The sequence below is a fragment of the Lissotriton helveticus genome, chromosome 3_1 (genome assembly GCF_964261635.1).
Source record: "Lissotriton helveticus chromosome 3_1, aLisHel1.1, whole genome shotgun sequence".
NCBI lineage: Eukaryota > Metazoa > Chordata > Amphibia > Caudata > Salamandridae > Lissotriton > Lissotriton helveticus.
Window position 1 is genome coordinate 1,785,135,589 of NC_136061.1, and position 20,563 is coordinate 1,785,156,151.

Sequence of the window (20,563 nt, forward strand, 5' to 3'; positions counted from 1 at the left end):
AGCAAATAATTGTAAAGATGTACTTTAAAGTCTGTCATCAGTCATATTAACTTTATTATAAGGCTGCAAGCCTTGGTCACATCCAGACTGGATTATGGAAATGTCCTCTATCTGGGTGCTGACAAAGCTGTGATTCGTCGCCTGTAGATAATTCAAAATACGGCTTCCCACCTGCTCTTTCAGCTGCAGAGATTCTCATCCATCTCTTCCCTGTTGCAGAGAATGCACTGGCTAAGAGTTGACAAACGAATCAAGTTCAAGGCCCTGTGCTACATGTTTTGCACTAGACACTGTCTCGCTCCTTCCTACATCCAAGCTCTGGTGTCTCCTTATGTCCCAACCCGTGAGCTTAGATCAGCCAACCTAGCTCTGTTTTGATGCCTAGGTTCCTCATAGCTCGTGATTAAGGGTGCTCCTTTTCTGTGTTGCGCCCGAAAGTCTTAAACGCGCTGTTGCTCTCTCTTAGATCATGTAACTCACTGCTTCAGTTCTACAAAAACCTAAATACCTTACTTTATAGCAGCCCTGAATAAATCCTGCCTCCTTAGTCCCTGCTGTCTTGCTACTGTCCCACAATTGCGCCGGGAGACCCCTTGGGGTAGCTGCGTGCTCTACAAGCTCTCTAAATAAATAAATAAATATTTGGTTCAATGAACCATAAATGTGCACAGTGCAAAAACATTATAAATACATTCAAATTCAGAGATATAAAACTCCAGTCTTAACACACCAATTAACAAGATGCTACCCCAAAACTAAGATCAAAACAATATAGACAAAAACCTCAACAAGATAAATCTTATATAAGGGCTCCTAAGGGGTCCGCTATGTCAACCGTCAACTATGTTTTCGGGTAGGGACAGCTCAACACTCTATAAAACCTAACTGGGTTGCATGTCTCCCAACAATTCAGATTATCATAACAATGATTTGGTTAAATCTTCAAAGAATTCAGGTCATCATTACAAAGATTTGATTCAATCTTCAAACAGTTCACCTACACGACCATTTAAAAGGGTGATGCAAACCTAAGAGAGTTATATAAAACAGACCTAATTGTATATCCTATTCATAACATTGTTAAACAATCAATTATATCATCATTACCCTCTTAATCTTGCCAATAGCACTTTTTAGTAACAAGAGCACCTCAGATAAAGTTCATAACGGCAGTACAGATGTCAATAGTGGCCAGTAAATACACATTTATGAAGCCTTCTCTATAGGTACAAGAACGTTGATTTATCAATAGTGGGAGCAAAGATTTTACTCTTGTTGATTTATAGAGTGCTAATAATCATAGAAAGTGCAAATTGCTTTGTTTAGACAAACTGTCACAAGGACATGGCATGAGATGGTTGGACAAACCTCCTTCATGTGGAAATGCTGCCAAAGGTGCATTATGCCTAACCGAAAGCTTGTAAAGTAAAATCTATACAACAAATTAATACTAAAGACTAGATAAAATTGTAAATGATTGGTCAAGGGACTTCCCTGCAACAGACTGTATTCCAAAATGTCCCTGCTGATGATGACTATTAGCCCTAATAAAGAAGGCCATTTTAATGCTATCTTTGGCTTTTGATGTCATATTCTGAGGATTTTCAAAGAAGTCCTGTAAGCCAATCTCAAGTAAGATTTATTTCAAATAATGAAACCAAGGAATCTTATTCAAAGTAGAGACTGCCAGACAGTCCCTGATGACATCTCTCGAAAAGGCTAAGTCCTCAGATAGCCATATCTTTGCCCATAATAACAGAGGTGCAGGGCCAATGTGGTCCTCCGTATAATCCAGCCCTAACTCAGTGTAGTGGATTGTTATTGTGATGCTTTCGGGTACCGTCAGAAATATTTTGATAAAACTATTCTCTAAGAGTTAAAGCTTATTATTCCTCATATACAGCCATACTGCTGCCCCATAAGTGGCAATGGGAAGGCATTTTGCTTTACATAGAATTAATACTTCTTTTACAGATTTCTGTAATAAAAAGGTCACCCAAATATTAAAAACCTGTAACTTTTTCCATCTATTTTGCCTGCATCATAAACGTTTTTGATTTTGTGGACTTGGGGCCACATACCATGATATATTATAGCCTTATAACTTGCCGTAGAGGGCTATACTGGCTATTAAAGGCCCTCTCCAGCGTTAAACAAGTGAGAGGGACTTTAATAGCCGGTATAGCTCAGCTACGAAGGGCTATAAGGCTATTAGAACATTCTGTCACTGGAGGGCAGAATGTTATAACAAAAAATACAAAGCCGTATGGGAGCGTGCGGGGATTGGAATCCCCTCAGGCTCCCTGAAGCCTTTGTTCACAGCGAGAGCTATGAACAATGAAACAATGGAATGTTGGAGCTCCAGGCTTATACCAGCCATTAGAAGCCCGGAGCACTCCATTGTTTTCAATGGAGCTCCCACCATTCCAATGTTCAAAAATCTCTTAAAATTGACTTTTAAGTCATGTAATGTCATATAATCACTAAAAGCATCAAGGGATTTCTGAAGACTCATAGCTGTCCTTACTCTAAAGTCAGTTCAAGCCAAATATCACCATTAAAACACAATCACAAAAATACGTTGTCCTCATAATGTTGCACATCTTTCATCAAGGTCCATACGCCTCATTAAAAAAGAGCCCTGGGAGGGAGTGAACCAATAATGCTTTGCTGTTCCCTTGTTAGCACATTCAGCTAATATATTCAGGTAACTCAATAATAATAGAAGTCTGTGCAAGTGCAAGCAATCATTTTGGCTTGTATCCAAGTATTTCCTCATTGCAAAGAGACCATTATGATGCCCGATACAATTGTATAGTAATTTGAAATCCATTGTTAGTAGCACTGTTACTAGCCTGCTCGTGTAAAGTCATACATTAGAGATTTTAGAAGTGGGGCAAGAAAGAAGTCTACAAATTCGGACACCCTCCCTGTCAAAGATCCTACCCTGAATATAATCAGTATGCCTGGTGAGTTCTTAATAGCTTCGCAATTTTTATGGAAATAAAATTAATCATTGGTTTTCATAGAGGAAAATATTCAGATAACAGCACTCACGTTCACCAACGATTCCCAGATCTGTCACTTTTTATCATCACATCTAGATTTGTGTGAGAAAGTTTCAACACTTTTAAATGGGTTCCGACACACTATGTTTATCATTTAAAGGGTCCAAAGCATTTGAGTTATAATCTTTACATTCTAAGAGGATCACTCCTCCTCCATTACTGTATAACTGTTTGCCACTTGATTCCACAATAGGCTTGATGGTCAGAATGTTTATTAAGTCATGATGTTTCTAAGAGAGGAGGTTTGGTTATGGTCTCAGCAGATTTATGTCAAAGAATATGTTCAGCTATAAATATCTTATGAATGAATCAGACCAATTGTAATTCAAAGAAATCTGCATGTTTAGATGGTACACTGCTCATGCCTTCATTCATATTATTATATTCATCATGAGTCAGTATTCAAACAGAAAGGTTGTATACATTTTTGTACTTCTTCTTGTTTTCCTCTGTACATAGGGCTCATGGCTTTTTTTTCGTCCACCTTGCTTTTCTACTCAGACTTCCTGTCTGTCCTCCTCTTTTCTGTCTATGGTATTTGCCAGTGCTGATAACTGCACCTAGTGTGAACTGTGTTTTTCTACTAGCCCAACATGTTTTATTTCCTCTAAAAATTATAGTTTTAACACACCTAAATTTTACTAGTTGAGGTTTCATTTTATTTAGCCATATGGTATGACAAGATGCATGATTCATTATTTGCATTTCCAGTGTATTTTTGTTACCTCTTTATTTTGTCTCATCACACTTTGGGGGTCATTAGTAAGACGGGCGGACTTTGTCTGCCCGCCATACCCCTGGGAAATGGGACCGCCCACTGAGGGTGCAGCGGTCCCACACATTCCATTAGGATGCGCCTGCCACACTGGCGGGAGCATCCCGCTTTTGTAACATTGCGGCGGCTGGTGCTTAAAGCACCGCCCGCCGCAATGCTACAAAAGCAAATTGTGCCTTTCAATGCACAACGTGACAGGCACCGCACGGTGCCTGCCATGTTGTACATTGAAATGCAGCCCCCCATGTGCACCCCCCACCCAACAGGATCCCTGGGGGCCCGCTACGGGCCCCCAATTGTGAAAACTGCCTGCCTTTCCGTGGCGGCGTTGCTGCCACGGAAAGGCATGTTCCTGCTTACATGCCAATATGGATGGCCGTGTCTCCTAGACATTGCCACCATGACTCTTCGACCGGGCGGAAAACTGCCGGACTATTTTTCCGTCCGCCGGACTCCCCCCGTCATGGTAATGTGGCGGGGGGGAATTCTAAGCGGGCGAAGGTTTAAGCGATCCGCCCGCTAAACTAATTACCCCCTTTGTGTGCATGAATCGATTCTCCTAAATTTGAGGTCACTTTAATTTCTCTCTAATAGGTGGGTGTATGTCTCATTTTTCCTGATTGTTTTCTAGGATATCTTCAAAAATAAAAAAAACTTCTGAGCTAATTATTCCAGTCTTATTACTACTATTTTCTTTCTAAAACGCTAATCTCAATCTGTAGTTTTGCAAATATGTTTTCATATTAATTATTAAGCATTCACATCAGCTTAAATGATATTTCTTTCAGCTTATTGCAATACTTTCCGCTCTCTTAAAGAAAGAGTGATTTTGAGACCCCCTGGTACAATTTTTTTCAATAAAATTGTCACTTCCAATAATACTTGAATGTTCTAGTTTCCCCAAAAATTATTTCATATTTTGTACAATCCCATTCTCCAGTAAAGGTATCTAGTTTATTAGAAAGGAAGTCTGTCAATCGTTTTCTTATCTCCAAATGGATGGACATTTTTAATTTCTCGTTTGTTTATATTATTCTTTCATCTTGGAAGTGTACCAGACCCTCAAACTACACGATGGGTCTTCTATGGAAAATTAATAGAGTGTTTGGCACACTCTAACTCATAGGCTAGAAAGAAGATTGGTCTTCATATCGGTTATTCATACCCAAAAAGTAATTATTTGTTATGTTTAATACACATGCTTATTGATCCAGCTAAGGAATTAATTTTAAAACAGTAAGATTACGGTTAGTACTGCAAAAAAATGATGATAAGGGACTGGAAGATATAGAACACAAATATTTTTGGGAAAGATATCCTATAATTGCATCATGAAAAAATGAATTAGAGACGAGTAAAGAGTCTACAAATGTGGTGGAATCTATCTATGCAATTCAGATATAGAAATAAGGTACCTATGAAGTACTTTAAAATGTAATTATTGAATTAACAGTGTTTTCAAGTGTACAGTTAGTGAAAGTGAAACCTCAACTGGCACTCCTCATGCATTTAAAAATCATTTTCTATATAGGAAATCAAACAGCTGAGACATGTAGAAAAAACTGTTCATTCTCAGGTTTGGCAGCTGGACTATCTAATAATTGAGGAAAAATTGAAGAACAAAGAGGAGAAGCCAGCGAAGAAGGAGGAATAGGAAAAGGAATGAAGCTACTGTCCCAATGGACTGAGGAAAACATAAAGCAATTAACATTGTGTATAGCCTATCTAATCAAATACTAACTCAAAATTAATTTATTATCCAGAACGACACGCACAACGACAAATCACACCCTTTATCCCCCCCCATTCTCAGTCCCCAATACCACCTTCTAACTAATCACGCAGAGGACACCACATCTATTAATTTAACTCCCCCTCCCCACAACAGGAACATCTCCAATCCCATCTCCCCCCCCACTCTCAGCCCCCATTACCTTACCTGTTCCCCCATCACCACTAAAATAAACTCAACCTCCACCCGGCCCTCTCCGCCTACCACCAATGCCCTCACCCACACTACCAACCTCCGCTCTACTTCATCCACACCCACCATCCCCAACACCAACACCCATCCCACCCTGGACAAGATTATGGCCACCCTCCTCCAGCTCAAAGAAGACATTCACACCATCAAAGAACTACTCTGCACACACCCCAGACACTCCTCACTCACCACAACCCCCCCTCCCAGCATGTTCCCCACCCTTCCGGATGACGCTCCCACTCTACACCCCCCACACTGGACCAAGATCCCTGTCTACAATCGCAACAATCGCCCCTGTCGCCCATGCAACCCTCTCTCGCACTCTCCCACTCTACACCCCCCACACTGGACCAAGATCCCTGTCTACAATCGCAACAATCGCCCCCGTCGCCCATGCAACCCTCTCTCGCACTCTCCCACTCTACACCCCCCACACTGGACCAAGATCCCTGTCTACAATCGCAACACTTGCCCCCGTCGCCCATGCAACCCTCTCTCGGACCTAGACATACTCACCCTCCTCCGCTCCTACGACCCGGCTCCCCTAATCCACACATCCACCACACACCTCTTCATTCCCACGATACACTCAAACCCCCGCAGACCCCCCACACTAAACAACAGAATCTCAATCCCTAATAACCTTAGAAAAGTCCCCCTCTCTCTAGAACCCTCTACCTCCCTCGACACACCCCATCTCAAATGCACTCTCCTCAACTGCAGATCGGCCTCTAGACACTCCTCCGCCATCGCTGATCTCATCTTGACATTGGACCTTGACCTAATCATCATGACTGAAACCTGGCTAAAAGAGTCCTCTACACCTATAATGGACATTCTGGTTCCCCCCAACTACCACATCATTAGACTTGACAGGTCTGGCAAAATAGGTGGTGGAATTGCATGCATATACAGGAACAACCTCTCTGTTCTGAAAGTCACCTCCCCTTCCTTACCCTCCCCAACTTCCTTTGAATACATCTGCCTCGATATTATCAGTGAGGGCAAACCGATATGCTCTCTTCACGGCATTTACCACCCACCTGGGGACAATCTCACCTTCGCCCAGCAAATCATGGATATGATCTCAACCATTTCCGGACGACAGCTCACCCAAATATACCTTAGTGACTTCAATCTCCACTGGAATGATTACAATGACGCGGTGGTAAATAGTCTTAAAAACTTCCTCAACGCCCTTGACCTCACTCAAATATGCAACAGCCCGACCCACGAGATAGGCTCTATCCTCGACCTTATCATATCCAAAGAGGACTCTATCCAACTCGAGTCTATCCAACCCTGTGACTGGTCAGATCATCATATTGTCACATTCTTCATTAATGAAAAATTCAAACTCAACCCGGTCCAATCCTCCAAGCCTAAAATCTGGAAAAGAGACCTGAAAAAACTCAACCCAGGCTCCCTACCCCCTGGCAGCTGCAACCTCCTACTTCCTCCTACCGGCATTACGTACGTCCAATCCTTGACTGACCACTATCTCAACGCCATGACCTCGATAATTAATGAGGCTGCACCCATGCAGCTAAAAAGAATCCCCGCTAAAATCTCCAATCCATGGTACGACGGGAGTCTCAATGAGGATAGACGAGCGCACCTGGAGATCAGCTCCCTCTGCACTACACCTAAAAATCCTGAAGAATAAGAGAAACGCCTACTTCAGGAAAATAAAACGCTCAAAATCAGTCTTCTTTAGCCTCCAGCTCGACCAAGCAAAAAACCGTCTGAGAAAACTGTTTGAGCTAATCAGAACACAATCCAAGGAACAACCCCAACCACTCAGCACTATGCGCGAAGCACCCTCCTGTGAACACTTTGCCGCTTTCTTTATTAAAAAAACTGACAACATAAAGAGCGATCTCCTCATTGCATAGCACACACTGAACCAAAAAACAATGCTACTTGGTCATCCTTTGGCACCTACACTGAAGTAGAAATTGGCAAATTGCTCAGCACATTGAAACCATCAAATCACCTCACGGACCCCCTCCCTGTTAACGCCGTCAAAGTCTTCACACCTCTGCTCCTTCCACTCTGGACTAAAATTATCAACAGCTCACTTCAACAAGGAACCATCCCTGACTCCCTCAAAGTAGGACAAGTCACGCCCTTACTAAAGAAACCTACAGCTGACCCCTCTGATCTAAACAATTATCGTCCCATTACCAATATTCCCACTCTCGCCAAACTGTTGGAAAAATGCGCACAACTACAATTGACTAAACACATTGATCAGTTTGATCTCCTCAACCCTGATCAATCAGGCTTCCGAGCAGGACACAGTACAGAAACTGCTATGACTCACATAATTGACGACGCCCTTCAAATCCTAGATCAAAACGATACCTGCCTCCTCATCCTTCTTGATCTCTCTTCAGCATTCGACACCGTCAAACATGATAATTTACTCGAACTATTAAACACAAGAAAGGGTCTATCTGGGACTGTTCTCAAATGGTTCACTTCCTTTCTACACAACAGGTCGCAGAAATTCAAGAGCAACAACTTGATGTCCTCACCAATACCTGTTTCGCTAGGCGTCCCCAAAGGATCCTCCCTATCCCCAACTTTGATCAACCTAGTTATGGAACCTCTCACCACCTTGCTACAAGCATCCAATGTACACTTTCACATGTACGCCGATGACACCCAACTATATCTCAAATTACAATCCCCCAAAGACATTTTGCTCCTGAACTCAACGATCAGAAGCACCCAATCCTGGCTTGCCGATAATCACCTCAAACTCAATGCTTTGAAAACAGAGTTCCTTCTGATCTCACCTCCCGCGAAGATCGCTACCACTCAAATTTGGCTTAAAAACCTAACTGCACTCAATGTCCAACCCACCATCGTGGATTCAGAAAAATCTTTAGGCATAACACTCGACACCAATCTCAACATGCAGCAACATATCAGCAAGGCAACTAAGGGAGCGAACTACCAAATCAATACCCTGAGGAAACTTAAACCCTTCCTCCCAGCCAAAGACTTCCAAACTGCAGTACAAGCACTAGTCATCCCGCGAATAGAATACGGCAGCACCGCTCTCTGTGGTCTCCCCCTAACTACTACTGCACCCCTAAGAGCTTCTCTAAACGCTGCAGCGAGACTCATCACTGGGTCAAAAAAACACTTGCATATTTCCCCTGACCTGAAATCCCTGAATTGGCTGCCTTTTGAAGCCAGAATACATCTGAAAATCGCCTGCATGACACACAAGGCTGTACACTTGAGCTCACCCGGATACCTCAACCAGAAGCTGACAATTTCTGCCGGCTCTAGAAACACTAGAGGCACAAATAATCTTTTGCTAAAACCTCGAAGATTCAGGAAGGAAAAAACTTATAAATGCTCCTTCTCAGGAATGGCACCCAGGATTTGGAACTCACTCCCTCCTGAAACCAGGCTCATCTCCTCCACTACACTTTTTAAGAAAGAAGTAAAGGCTATCCTCATGGCTAAATACACTTGAACTATTACTGTGGATTTGTTAAAGACTCTGCACCGACCTGTACTATCCGCTCGATTCCTGTGATTGTTTTATTACTTGTACTATTGTCTTACCTGACTATCTTTGCTCCCACTTATTTGTACTATTAGCACTATTGATGTACCTGTTTTACTATGCTCCCCCATGTACCTACCTCACCCCACTTATTACCTGCAATCACGCTATGCGCAATGGACTGTTATCTACTCTCCTGTTGGTATCCATGCTTTGTAAAGCGCTCTGATATCTGCAAAGATCTTGTTCGCGCTATATAAAACTTTCAAAATAAATAAATAAATAAATAAATATCCTTATTACTACCACAAACTGAAACGTATAAATATGTTTCAACTAATTTTAGGATGATTTCCAAATTAGAAACTGGCAGCATGGGAGTACTAACTGATTTAAGGCAGCTATTAACATTAGCATGAGAGTCATCTTTGGGGATGGCTGGTGGAAGCCTACCCCTCTTAGTGAAATAGACTAGGGGAAGTTCTCATCCTCGCTCCGCAGGGCCTCTGGGAAGGCCTTAAATAACAGATTCATATTTCACGAGTACTACTTCACCATTACCAGCACCTGTGTACATTTTGCTTTGCTGATGTCCTGGCTCACCCAGGACTGACATGTATTGATGATTGAGTTGAACTGCAGGTGGGGGAAGCTGCGCACGCCATGGGAATTTGAAATATTTATTTGACCAGAATTCCGACCAGTGTCCAGTGTCCAAATCCCAGACTTCTCAGTGCTGCACGAGCTGTGCATTGACTGACATACCCAACTACGAACCCGAGAGCCGTTGCCATCAGTGATCATGGGGGGATGGTGGGTGGAAGGCTGTATTTGGACACAATATCGGTAAAACAAATTTCATGGAACTGAATATTGTGTCAAAAATATTGAGAACAAGAATATTGTGTAACTATCCACAAAGCGTACTAGACCCCGCGAAGGCTATCCAAAATTGGTTCTAAAGGAGCGAAGTGCCTAAAGTGTGGGGCTGTTGAAGCAGACGAAGTACATATGTTCTGGCAGTGTCCTTCCATACAAACCTTCTGGGCAAAAGTGGGTGAGACGATTTCCAGTATTATGGGCTATGAAATCAAGGTGAGTCTTCCACAGGCAATTTTTGGTGTGATACCAGTTGAAGATGCAAGAATTAATATATCCAAACACCATAATATTATTTTATTCTTGTTAATTTTACTAGTGCGTAGGGAGATGTGCATTAAGTGAATTTTGCCTGTTCCCCCGGTGGAGTGTGAATGGCTTAATTCGATACATAGGATCGCAAAAATGGATAGTGCAACGTGCAAAATAAAAAAAACTAAATTTTGGAATGTATGGGATGATTGGTGCAGAAGTAGGCAAACGTAAAAATAAATAATTACTACCGAAAGTATGGTTTTCTCTAAATCATTATCTAAGGTAGTAATTCCTTTCTTTTTTTAGTTAAGTTTTTAGCCCTATTATTATGTGACTAGCAGCCCGTCCCGACGTTGTCCGGGGGTCCCCCTTTGCGCACCCGCCACCTTCAGGGCCCCTAATTAGCTGCACACAGTTCACCGCTCCTCCCCACGCTGGATGGGGTATTTGTTTAGAATCAAGTGTCCACTTTTTAACATACACGCTAGATGCCAACCTTTCACCTCAGCCTAAGTATTCCCATGTTGGCACACATGACGATACTGCAACTGAGTTATGAATTAATTTGCCTATGATTACTTATGTTTGAAGCTAGAACGCTGTGATTTGGACTCTTGTCTTCTCTGCGTCTGAAATCGAAACTGCCATTTGAGTGGGGAGGTATAAGCTTTGGCAAAAAAGGGGCACAACTTCACTGGTGTCACCAACGGGCCTTTGCCCATCCAGTTTCTTCTCATGTGCCTGTTTGCTGGCCCATTCATTTGCTAAAGATGTGAGGAGAAAGACGGTCTTTAGAACCATTGGGGCGGACATTCTTTATCAGGAATGCAAGAGGCTGGTAGTGATTGACACGGACCAGTTGCTGGTAGCCTGCCTGCACATGGACAGGGGAGCAGCTGTCTCCGGGGTCTCTTTCTGCTTCTAGAACACACACTTTGCTCTTCGGTAAGGTAAAATTAAACGTTTAGCAAAGTTTCATGTCTGTTGTTAGGCCTCATTGTTGTTAAAACAGCAGCAGGTTTTTATGCATGCGGTACTTGTGTGTAAGCTTGTGTTTTTTTGGGCATATCGGTTTTCTCCAGGAGAGCAAGATACTTTAAAAAAAAAAACTCGAAGTTTTTTGTATTTCTTATTTTGCTGTAAGTACTCGCTTGTCTGCAGGATTTTAGGACGGACGATCCTCCCCTCGCTTTACCTACCTCAGCCTGAGTTCCTCGCTCCTGTCCGCTGCTCCTCGACCTCCATGCGCTCCTGTCTGCCGCTCCTCCCCGCCCCATGATGTCAGCACGCACGTTCGCGTCGTTAGCACACACGGCCGGCACTACTTCCAAAGGACTACTCTTTTATGAATGTATATTTTTTATAGAACGTATATTTTTTGGGTATATATAGCCTATGTCACTCTGCAGACCCTGACAATTCTAATGATGTATCGTGTGTTTGGATTGGCGCTGTGGTTCCCGAGTTCACCCGCCTCAAAGGTTCAAAGTTCTTACTTTATAATAGTAGTATAGATAGCTACACAGGCTAGGAAGTCCAAAACGGTTTGGACTGAAAGCTCTGGTGCGGATTTTCCGTATGTCCTGTTATAATGGAGAAAGAGAATTGGAAGTGATGGGTAAAAGGTTAGGGCTAATTTGAGGGTCCGAGCTGTCTAGTACATCCCCTCTGTAAAAAGAGTGATCGGACTCCGTCATATAATGCCGTGGCTAAAACTCGGAAGCTAAAACCTTCCCCTCCTGTCGTTCTCTCCCCTGTTTTGCATCTCCAAAATATAGTGGCTAAATTAAAATGAGGACTAAAAAAAAAAAAAAAGAATATTGTGTAGGTCATTTTTTATGGGTAAGTAAAGTTTTTCTATATATATCTCCACATATATGTACCTTGACTATATATATCTTCAAGGTACATAGATCTGGAGTTAAGAATAGTAAATGTATGCTTACCCATTTGTACTTACCTACTCAATACTCTTGTCCTCAATATTTTTTACATGAAATTGGTTTTCTGTATTCTGTCACTGATCCTCAGCAGGCAGCCAGAGTCGCAAACCTCTTACGGTGGCACTGTAGCGCTGCAACTTCCCGGGTAGACAAATAATGTAGGGTATTTCTTCCCTCTGCCCAGGAAAGGAACCTTCTGCAGCTGACCTGCTTTGGTGATCACAGCGGCTGCCTGATATCTGTGATCTACCATCTTACAAGTTGAAATCCCAGAAAGGCCTCCAAAGGTAGTTACATTTATTGTCATTAAATGTGGCTACTGTAACATGTTAGTTACAGTGCTTTGGAAGGACAGACTGAGGAACGAAATGCTATATAGGCCCTCATTTACGGGAATTTGGCATAGGGCAGCGCAGCAAGTCAGTGAAAAGGCAGGAATGCACCATTTGTATGCAATAAGGGGCATTTCTGTACTGTCCCCCTGCATTGGAGCCATTGCAGTAGCCTACCGGCAACGCAGGCACCCTTGCACGATGCAGCAATATGGCCTATGTTGTTGGCAGGAATTTTTTTGTGTAGGAAGGGGCATCTTTCTGCTCAGAAACAATCATAAGAGACGTTTTCCTATTTCTATGTGTGCTGCAAATTGCAGCACACGTAGAAAGAGGAAGAAATGAGAAATAAATATATTTCTTCTTCTTGCTCCTCACCTCAGGAGGCCTAAGGACTTGGCACTTCCCCAGGTTTACATAATTATGTGAATATGGGGTAGCATCAAAATACATAGGTGTTGAACAGGAAAAAACACTGCATCGCTCATGTAATGCTTCCCTAGCACGGAGTAAGGCAACTCAGCGATTTGCACTGCCTTTCCTTACTCCATATCTATGAGGCCATCCAAAGCCATACATAGTGGATTTGTGTGGCTTCATAGATATGAATTTCTAATTCATAGTGGCTTTGTGTGGCTTCATAGATATGAATTTGTAATTCATAGTGGCTTTGTGTGGCTTCATAGATATGAATTTGTAATTTGCACCGCCGGAGCATCACTAAAGTGACCCTCTGCTGTGTAAGGGGCTCATAAATATGCCCCGTGGTTCTTTAGCAGTATATCCAAGTTAACAAGAACAACCTCTGATAATACCATATCCTCTACATCTCTTGACATTACATTATCATTACTGCTCTGAACCCACATCTATGTACCTATACTTAGCATTCCAAGTAACTGGTGGATCGATGCAGTGGATGTGATGTTTCTGTAATGTGATATAATGCCTTCTGGAGAGTAAGGGTATATGGTGTGTAAATCTCATGACAGCGTAAAGACAACACAGTGGCCTTCTTTAATTTGGATAGTACCAATTAGACCTTTATGGGGTTGCCTGTTTTTAAGAATACTCTTCTTTGCACTGCACCCTTGCACTACTCTTGTAGCTGTCAATGATGGAGCAGGTGCAGCGACACCACAGCCCAGATGCATGTAGGGCTCACTAAACTTTGATTATTTATGATTTTCCTACCTAATAGGCTGGCAGTGGTGCATAGCCCTGGCATGCACTACCATCTATGGCAACCCTGCTAAATCACTGAGATAACGTGTTATGGGAGCACAGAAAAAAGAAAACAAGGTTATTTGCAACGCAACGTCAATGCAATGTTGCAGTGCAGTCGACCTCTTGTAACAAAGATGGCAGTTGCAGTTTACACGGATTGGTGGTGGTGGGACGGATGGGGGTAAAGCTGAATAAAGAATGCTTACCTCCTTTTGTCTCCCTGCGTCGTCCCTCATCGTCCTCATCCCTCCGCTCCAGCCGGAAGAGGATGGAGCCGGGTTTCCCTGATTAATCACAATGCTGCATCATAGTGTTGTAATTGGTAAGTACCCATGCTCCCCTGACCAATTACAACACTGCAATGCAGCATTGTGTTTGATCCGAGCACCGTGGTTCGCCTCCCAGACGGGAAATGGTTGCCCGGGTATGTTCTCCATGCAGGCTGTAATGCAGCCTGCGTGGAGAACTCAGGGAATGGGGATATGACTGTTTGGCCGGACAAGGAGGGCAGGCCAAACATTTGTGCACACATTACGGAGTGCGACCACTCCTTTCCCTGCTCTGCGAGCAGGGCAGCCCTGCCCTGCAAAGACGCAGGATGAAAAAAAATGATAATAGCGTCCATTTTTAATTATTTTATTGTTCCTTTATTTCTACTTCTAAGAGCGGTGCTGTGATGCTCCTCCGCCTCAGGGGAGGAGCCGACACTGATAGAAGGGCAATACAAGCTAGGTTTCTTGTAAATACGAGCAGCATAATTAAATCCACTCAACGCCATTCACAGAACACGCTAATACCTCAATGGTTCCGCATTTAGAGCTCCCTCTCTGTCCTTCCCTTCAGTTCGCAGCTGCACCGTGACCGTGCACTCTATCAGTCTGGGAGCTCTGGCTGTGTACTCCAGTCCTGCCATGCTCTGTCAGCTCAAGGCAAATATCCTGAGAACACTGATAAATTACATCTAGTTTGGCCAAGAGGTTCTGTTTCATTAAGGAGGCACCCACGGGCCTCTGATGATGCATGTCTATCATCACCTGCACAACAAAGCGCTATCCCGTACTGAGACATTGTGGACACTCAGGCAGTGCTTGTTTACACTTCTCTGTACCATGTGCTCCTCTCGAGGTAGGCAACCTAACGGTACATCACTATACTGCTCTACCCCATGTCCTTCAGTACCTGTACTGAGGCATTTAGACCGCTCTGACGATGCACCCTATCCTGACCTGCACCATGTCCTTCTGTACCCGCACTGAGGCATCCAGACCGCTCGTGCAGTGCACCTCTATCCTGACCCGCACCATGTCCTTCTGTACCCGCACTGAGGCATCCACACCGCTCGTACAGTGCACCTCTATCCTGACCCGCACCATGTCCTTCAGAACCTATACTGAGACATCCAAACAGCTCTGACAGTGCACCGTATCCTGCACTGCACCATTTTATTCTTTACCCGTACTAAGACATCCTGACAGCTCTGACGGTGCACATCTATCCCGCCCTGCATCATGTCCTTCTGAACCCGTACTGAGGCATCCAGACCGCTCGTACAGTGAACCTCTATCCTGACTTGTACCATGTCCTTCTGTACCAGTACTGAGACATCCTGGCAGCTCTGACGGTGCACATCTATCCCGCCCTGCACCAAGTCCTTCTGTACCCGTACTGAGATATCCAGACCGCTCATACAGTGCACCTCTATCCTGACTTGCACCATGTCCTTCAGAACCTGTACTAAGACATCCTGACAGCTCTGACCGTGCACCATACCCTGCCCTGCATCATATCCTTCTGTACCCGTACTGAGACATCCAGACTGCTCGTACAGTGCACCTCTATTCTGCTCTGCACCATGTCCTTCTGTACCCGTACTGAGACATCCAGACCGCTCATACAGTGCACCTCCATCTTGGCCTGTATGATGACCCGCTCTCAGATCTCTGGCATCACACCTGTATCCAGATTTGAACAGGTTCTGATATTACAGCAGTAAGAAAGACACCCTCAGAGCTCGGACAAGCTGCCTCTACCATGGCTTACATCATGCGTCAGTCTTCAAGTAATGAATCTTTCACTGAGCTTTTATGAGGCACCTTTGTCCTGCACAGCTGCCTACTTTGATATAGCAGTAGGAAGAGGTGTGCAGCGCTCTCACCTGAACACCTGTTCTGTACTGCAGAACGAACAATAAGTGATAGTCTTCACTTGGCACAAGTAAACTAGTCCTCAAATGTATAGCTCACTAATACTAACAAATCTGCAGCTCAGTAACGCGTTCTAGTATGTCTTTGTCGCTGGCCGCGCGACACAGAGGGGAGCATGGGCGAGCCAGCGTCCTAGTCCCACACGGCGCGAGAGTGGAACTGTGCGCGCCAACCCACAAGAGCCACCCCCCCCCCGCTATCAGCCTATGGGTAGAGAGCGCGGGTTGGGGGGGCGTTCCCGGGGGGTTTATAGTAGGCCCAGCCACGCTGCTCGGCCTTTCCTGCCACGTCTGTTTCCTGGGCTGCTCTAACTGCGACGGGACATTAGTGCAATCATTGGAAAGGGCAGCGCAACCCTGGAAGTAGTTCAGAGCCTGTTGGGTAAATTGAACTTCGCTGCAAGGGTCATTCCAGCTGGTAAAGTGTTTTCCCGCAGGTTGGCTAAGGCTACGGCTAGTGTGAAGAAGAAGCATCACCTAGTACGCCTGGGACCGGGATTGAGATCAGACCTGTGCATGTGGGACGAGTTCCTGAAGAATTTTAATGGTACAGTGATATGGAGGGCCCCCTGGGAAAGCAGCCAAGGCCTATGTCTCTTTTCTGATGCTTCCGGTAGAGTAGGTTTCGGGGTGATCTTTAGAGAGAAGTGGTGTGCAATGAAGTGGCCGGATGCGTGGCGCAAGAAAGGTGTGACGGCAAATATCACGGTCCTGGAGCTGTTTCCCATTGTGGTGGCACTGCATTTATGGCCAGAAGGACTGGGCAACAAGAAGGTGGTGTTTTGGTCTGACAACTTAGCTGTGGTCCAGGCAATCAATGGTTTGAGTGCTAACTGCCCCTTAGTTTTAAGTCTGCTGAGAGAACTGGTCAGGGCTGGGCTGCGTAACAACATTGAGTTCAGGGCTAGACATGTCGAAGGTGTCAAGAATGTGGCAGCTGACGCTCTCTCTCACTTTCAGCTGTCACGATTCCGGGAGGCATGGCCGCAGGCGGGGGAGGAGATGACACCGTTCCCGGCAGCACTATGGCGACTACTTCGGTGGGGGAACGGTTGAAGAGGATGGGCCAACGTTCCCTGGCCCAGTCAACCAGGAGAAGATATGCGGCACAACTGACCACTTTCCGAGCAGTGATACAGTCCCTGGGAGCAGCAACTTCGAGTTCAAGGGAACAAGCGGAGGTTTTTGTAGTTTGGGCTAGGGAAACGGGCAAGTCCCACTCTTGGGTGTGCAGCCACCTGGCAGCGCTCAAACACGAGACACGTTTAAATGGCGAGCAGGACTCAACTGGAGAGTTCAGGATCACGGCGGCACTCAAGGGGTGGGCCCGGGACGAAGTCAGGTTCCCAGACAAAAGAGCAGGAATAGAGTTTCCAGCCCTGCAGCGCATGGTGGACACAGTGCCGTCTATCACGAATTCAGCTTTTGAGGCGCAGCTCTTTGCGACAGCCTTCTGTTTGGCGTTCTTTGGAGCCTTTCGGGCCAGCAAGCTGGTGGCGAAATCCAAATCAGATAGGTCAGGGAGAGCGCTAGACATGATAGACGTTTGTGCCAGGGATTCATTGGTTCTGTGGCTACGCAAATCCAAAACTGATCAGGCTGGCAAAGGGGTGGCCATAACATTGCGTGCATTCGAGGACCCTAGATACTGCCCAGTCACCTTGGTTAGGGAGTACCTGAAAATCAGGCCCCTGCTAGCGGGCGCCTTCACGCTGACGGCACGCCATTAACCCAATTCCAATTTGAGCGAGTGATGGCAAAGGTGATGGCCAAGGCAGGCTTGTCAGAGACAGAGGGAGGTCGAAAATTTTCAAGCCATTCCTTTAGAATAGGGGCAGCTACTGCGGCATATAGGGCTGGGATGGGCGAGGAAGGTGTCAAGAGAGTGGGGAGGTGGTCGTCCTCGTGCTATCAGCGATATGTCCGCCCATGAATATGTCTGGCCGCAAAGGCCATGCCCATGGCATAATGTGGGAAACGAGCCAGTGTGCAGCAAGCCAGGGCTCTCAGAAGATTCATTGTTGTAGTGTGACGTAGTTCTGCGAAGCCACATTTTATCGAAGTAGATATTGTGTGTGGTACAGTTTAAGTTAAGTTTTGCTTGTTGTGCAGTGTTCAGTTATAAATAAAAGATTAATGCCAACGGTGTCTTTTCTTGCAGCTGACTGTTGCGTGTGGGTGATGGGCCATTCGTATGTTACCAGGCTGGAACAGTGGGCGTCATACAAGAAATGGGATTTGGCCTTGGCAAGGACACAAATTTTGTGGCTGGGTTTCCCGGGAATGAGATGGGGCCAGCTGAGGCGCAGGCTTGACCAATGTTTAGCAGCGCAGGGTGGGCCTCCCAACATCCTCATCATCCACCTGGGAGGGAATGACCTAGTGACGATGGGGAGGAGAGCTTTAGTAGATGCCATGCAGAGGGACATAACCGCTATAACGAACAAATTGGGTGCCACTGAACTAATATGGTCGGAGATTGTCCCACGTAGGGCCTGGAAGGGAGCGCGATCAGCAGTTGCCATAGAGCAAGGCAGGAAGAGGGTCAACAGGGCCATGCAAAAATTCATGGAAAAGAGGGGCCTGGGGTCCATTAGGCATGCGCTGATACAGGAAAGGACTGAGGGATATTATGAAAGCGACGGGGTTCACTTGGCTGGGCTTGGTATGGATGTCTTTCTCCTAGACTTGCAGGAAACCCTGGCAGCGGCAGGGTGCCAGTGAGCAGAGGGTGGGGGGGCTCTGTCATCGACGGGGGCCTCCTCCAGAGCTGTGGCGGAGCACAGGGCGATCTGGAAGCAGATGGACAGTAGGGGTACCTCTGCGGCAGAAGGATACAGTCAAATACCTCTGCCTGGCACAGTAGGGGTGCATGAGCCAAGAACCTGGAGCCGAGGGGGTTCCAGGAAACAGCGTCGGTGCCCCGTTAGTCCTTCGGGCGGTCGGGGGGCCTGAACCGACCGGGGGTGTGCCTCATCGCTCCGCCCTGACAGGGGGGGCGGGAGTGAAAGAAATAATGTGATAAGTTACTGCACCGTCAGAGCATCGACTCGCCTTGCAAGATGGCTCGTTAGGCATGCGGGTCAGCGAGGGGCTGCCGTATTGGATCGCCTGTAAGATGACCCACCTTAATAGCTACTTGTTGTACGAAATAAAACCTGCACCACTGCTTTCCCATAAACATGTCTCATGAGTTTCCTTGGTATGTAAGTGGTAAGGCATATTGTGTTGTGTAACGAGCACTGGCGGTGTGGGCACTATGTGTCCCAGGACTCAAGTTTATACTAAACCATCGATAGAACTGGGCTAAAAGAAGCTATTCAAACAATTAAATGTCTTCACAAATTCTGATTAGAAAGCACAATGTACACTCAAGGTAACAGCTTCGCACGCACGCACTCTCTCTCTGTGCTGATACATACAAGTAAACACTGGCACATATTTATGCCAGTTGCCTAGAGGGCGCTGCTGCCTGTCTATTTAGTAAATCGGTATTGCATTTAACAGTTCATCATAGTTTTGAAAGAATAATAATACCAGCAAGCCCATTCTATCATCACAGCATAAGGTGGCCTAGAAAAGTAAAAAATGTCCGTCTAGTTTGAGTGGGATGCTAGTAGGTAGCTCAGACACTGGGCTCAGGAAGCGTTGTCTTAGGCAAGGGGCGGTGATTGTACCATACTGCATGAATGTAAACCCTTGTCTCCTGGTTTTAAATGTGTTACCCATAAAATAACTGTGGCGAGTCTAATGTACCTGTTGAGGGAATCTTAGGGTAAACTCCAGCTCACAGGTTACAGCTTCGTTGAAATGGCCCAGGGCAACAAGTTGTCCTGCGAGGGACATTGTGTTGAACCCATGTGTTAGCGCCCTGAAAGGCAGCGCAGCGCTAGAGTCAGGATTCTTACCGGTGTGCATTTCCCCTCACAGATCTCCACGCTGGCATGAAAGTAAAGAACGTCTGAGGTCGCGATCTTGAAGACTTGAACCGTGAATTGAGCCTCAGTGGTGTCGCCGTTCTTGACAATGGTTGCTAAGTCGCCGTTTTGTGAATCAGGGCACCTGCCGAGGGAGGTGGAAAGGACAATGTTAGGTTTCCATCCTGACACCCACAACCCTCTCCCAGGCAGTGTGTTCATTTGTGTTGTGTTAACTCCATACAAGTATCAATCCGCCTCCTGGTGCTGCACTGTTTCTAGTGGCCAGTCTTCCAGTATCCTTTCTAAGGCACTGCACCTGATGTCCCACCTTCAGATTGTAAGTGCTCAGACTCTGCACTGACCCTGGCGTCCAGTTCCTGACCCTCAGTATCAGAACCAAACACTGGTGCCCCGCTTCCACACATCTGGCAGCATCTCAGGGCGCTAC

At 45.4% G+C, this 20,563-nt stretch overlaps 1 protein-coding gene across 1 annotated transcript in view; it reads right to left on the bottom strand.

Annotated features, from left to right (window-relative positions):
• Positions 1 to 3,130: 3,130 nt before the first annotated feature.
• The window catches only part of LOC144824316 (uromodulin-like), a 36,517-nt gene continuing 19,084 nt past the window's right edge, over positions 3,131 to 20,563 (bottom strand). The window contains exons 5-6 of the mRNA XM_078683433.1: positions 20,104 to 20,257; positions 3,131 to 3,298 (exon numbers count right to left, since the gene is read on the bottom strand). Of these exons, the coding sequence (XP_078539559.1) occupies positions 3,131 to 3,298; positions 20,104 to 20,257 (322 nt within the window). The remainder of the gene's footprint in view (positions 3,299 to 20,103; positions 20,258 to 20,563) is intronic.